Source organism: Tupaia chinensis, unplaced genomic scaffold (assembly GCF_000334495.1).
Source record: "Tupaia chinensis unplaced genomic scaffold, TupChi_1.0 Scaffold000484_1, whole genome shotgun sequence".
Lineage (NCBI taxonomy): Eukaryota > Metazoa > Chordata > Mammalia > Scandentia > Tupaiidae > Tupaia > Tupaia belangeri.
Window position 1 is genome coordinate 21,644 of NW_006159996.1, and position 1,638 is coordinate 23,281.

The following is a 1,638-nucleotide window of genomic DNA, read 5'->3' on the forward strand; positions in this document are numbered from 1 at the left end:
GATGCACAAATGGCCCTGGGAAGAGATTTTCAAAACTGGGAGGAACTACAGTGTTCCAATGGATCACGTGCAGCATGAAGACATCCTGACGTTTTTCAGGATGAGTATAAGGATGTGGTGCCCACATATCTTTCTGCAGCTACTCTTTCAAGATGCTGCATACCCACTCCTCTTGCCTGATCAATCTTCTAGCACAAGCCAGACTAATGGAAATTGTGAAGAATTCCCATCCCAGAGAGGGTGATAACTTGACTGCATGTTGATTGGTTCTAGACAACTAGTAAAAGACATATTCCCCCCAAAAGGCTTTCTTTGGTCAGGCTGATCATTTATTTATCACCAGAATTAGCTTTACTGCCAAAAGGATCAACTCTTAGAGTTTATTCCTCTCCTTCTTTAATATCTATGGTTGGTCTTTTATTAGCTTTAAACAAAACAGCAAATGTAACCTAAGATGTGCTCTCAAATGTCCATCTATCTGAGACAGAAGGAATAGAGAGTCATAGAGATGGTGATAAATTAGGGGAAAATTCATATCTACTTGGAGTAAGGGTAGAATCTTACTCTTGTTTTAGTAGAATTATGCTGAAACATGGGTAGATATTGTACAAGTTCAAGTAAACCTTCTTCCAAGCCAATAGACAAAATAATCCTGGTCAATGGGATGTCCGTCCAAGATGCTCACCTGGAAAAGGCAGCCCCCAGCACAAATGCAGCATACTCCTTTACCAAGGGCTCTGTGCTGTTCAGTCCATTGATCACCACCTGAAGGCCACCGAAGGAAAGCAGATCCTGAGCATTATCCATCTGCAACAAAAGTACTGCTTAGTATAGACCAGCCATCAGGACAAGAAGAGCTCTTCTATAGCCTTCCTTTGGTGACTATCTAAAATCAATTTAAAAGCCAAGTAAAAAACAGTGGCCTTTTTGACTAATACAAAAGGGTATGAAAAACAAACTAAAAATTTAAATAATCTTAAATTTAAGAACATCTTATTTATCTAACATACTTGATGAGCACCTGTGTGGAAATCAGCGGAAATGGCACCTAGCTATTACTTATGCCAAACGTCCTCAAAAATTCTAATATCGTAATGAGTCACAAAGCTTACTTCTAATGTACAAGCTGTTAACACAAAGCATCTGGCGTCATCACCATACTAAATGGTGTCATGGTTCCTGTTGATGTCCAAACCAATTAGGAGCAGTGAAGACAGAAGATATTTTTAAAAAGCTGATTTTAAGTTAGAAACTAGGACCTATGAAAGGAGCCCTGTTGATAGGGGACAGTGGGAAAGGGTAGAGAAGGAATGCTGTGACAGTGCTAGGAGAAAAGAAGTAATAGCACCCTTCTCTTCCTACAAGGTTGGCTGAATCTGAAGACATTCGTGATAAAATCTACACAAAAGTCACTCTCCCAAATGCTTTAGTTTAGGTGCTGGTGGCTACATGTTATAAAATGCAGAAGATTTCTATCATCAAATAAAAGTTCTACTATAGGGAACCAGCAGTTAGCGTAAAGGCTATGTCGCTGGATTCCCACGTAGTCGACCGCGGTTCGTGTCCTGGACCCGGTGGCTTAAAACTCACGCCGGGCGCGTGTGCGTGCGTGCCCAAGATCCCGAGAGGAGAATGGAG

General features: G+C 41.1%; 1 protein-coding gene across 2 annotated transcripts in view; it reads right to left on the bottom strand.

Moving 5' to 3' along the window:
- Window positions 1–685: 685 nt before the first annotated feature.
- The window catches only part of LOC102484648 (nucleotide exchange factor SIL1), a gene marked incomplete at its 3' end in the record, with an annotated part of 195,496 nt that continues 194,543 nt past the window's right edge, over window positions 686–1,638 (bottom strand). For both annotated transcript variants that reach the window (XM_014590816.2, XM_014590815.2), the window contains 1 exon segment: window positions 686–807. In XM_014590816.2, coding sequence (XP_014446302.1) covers window positions 686–807 — 122 coding nt within the window.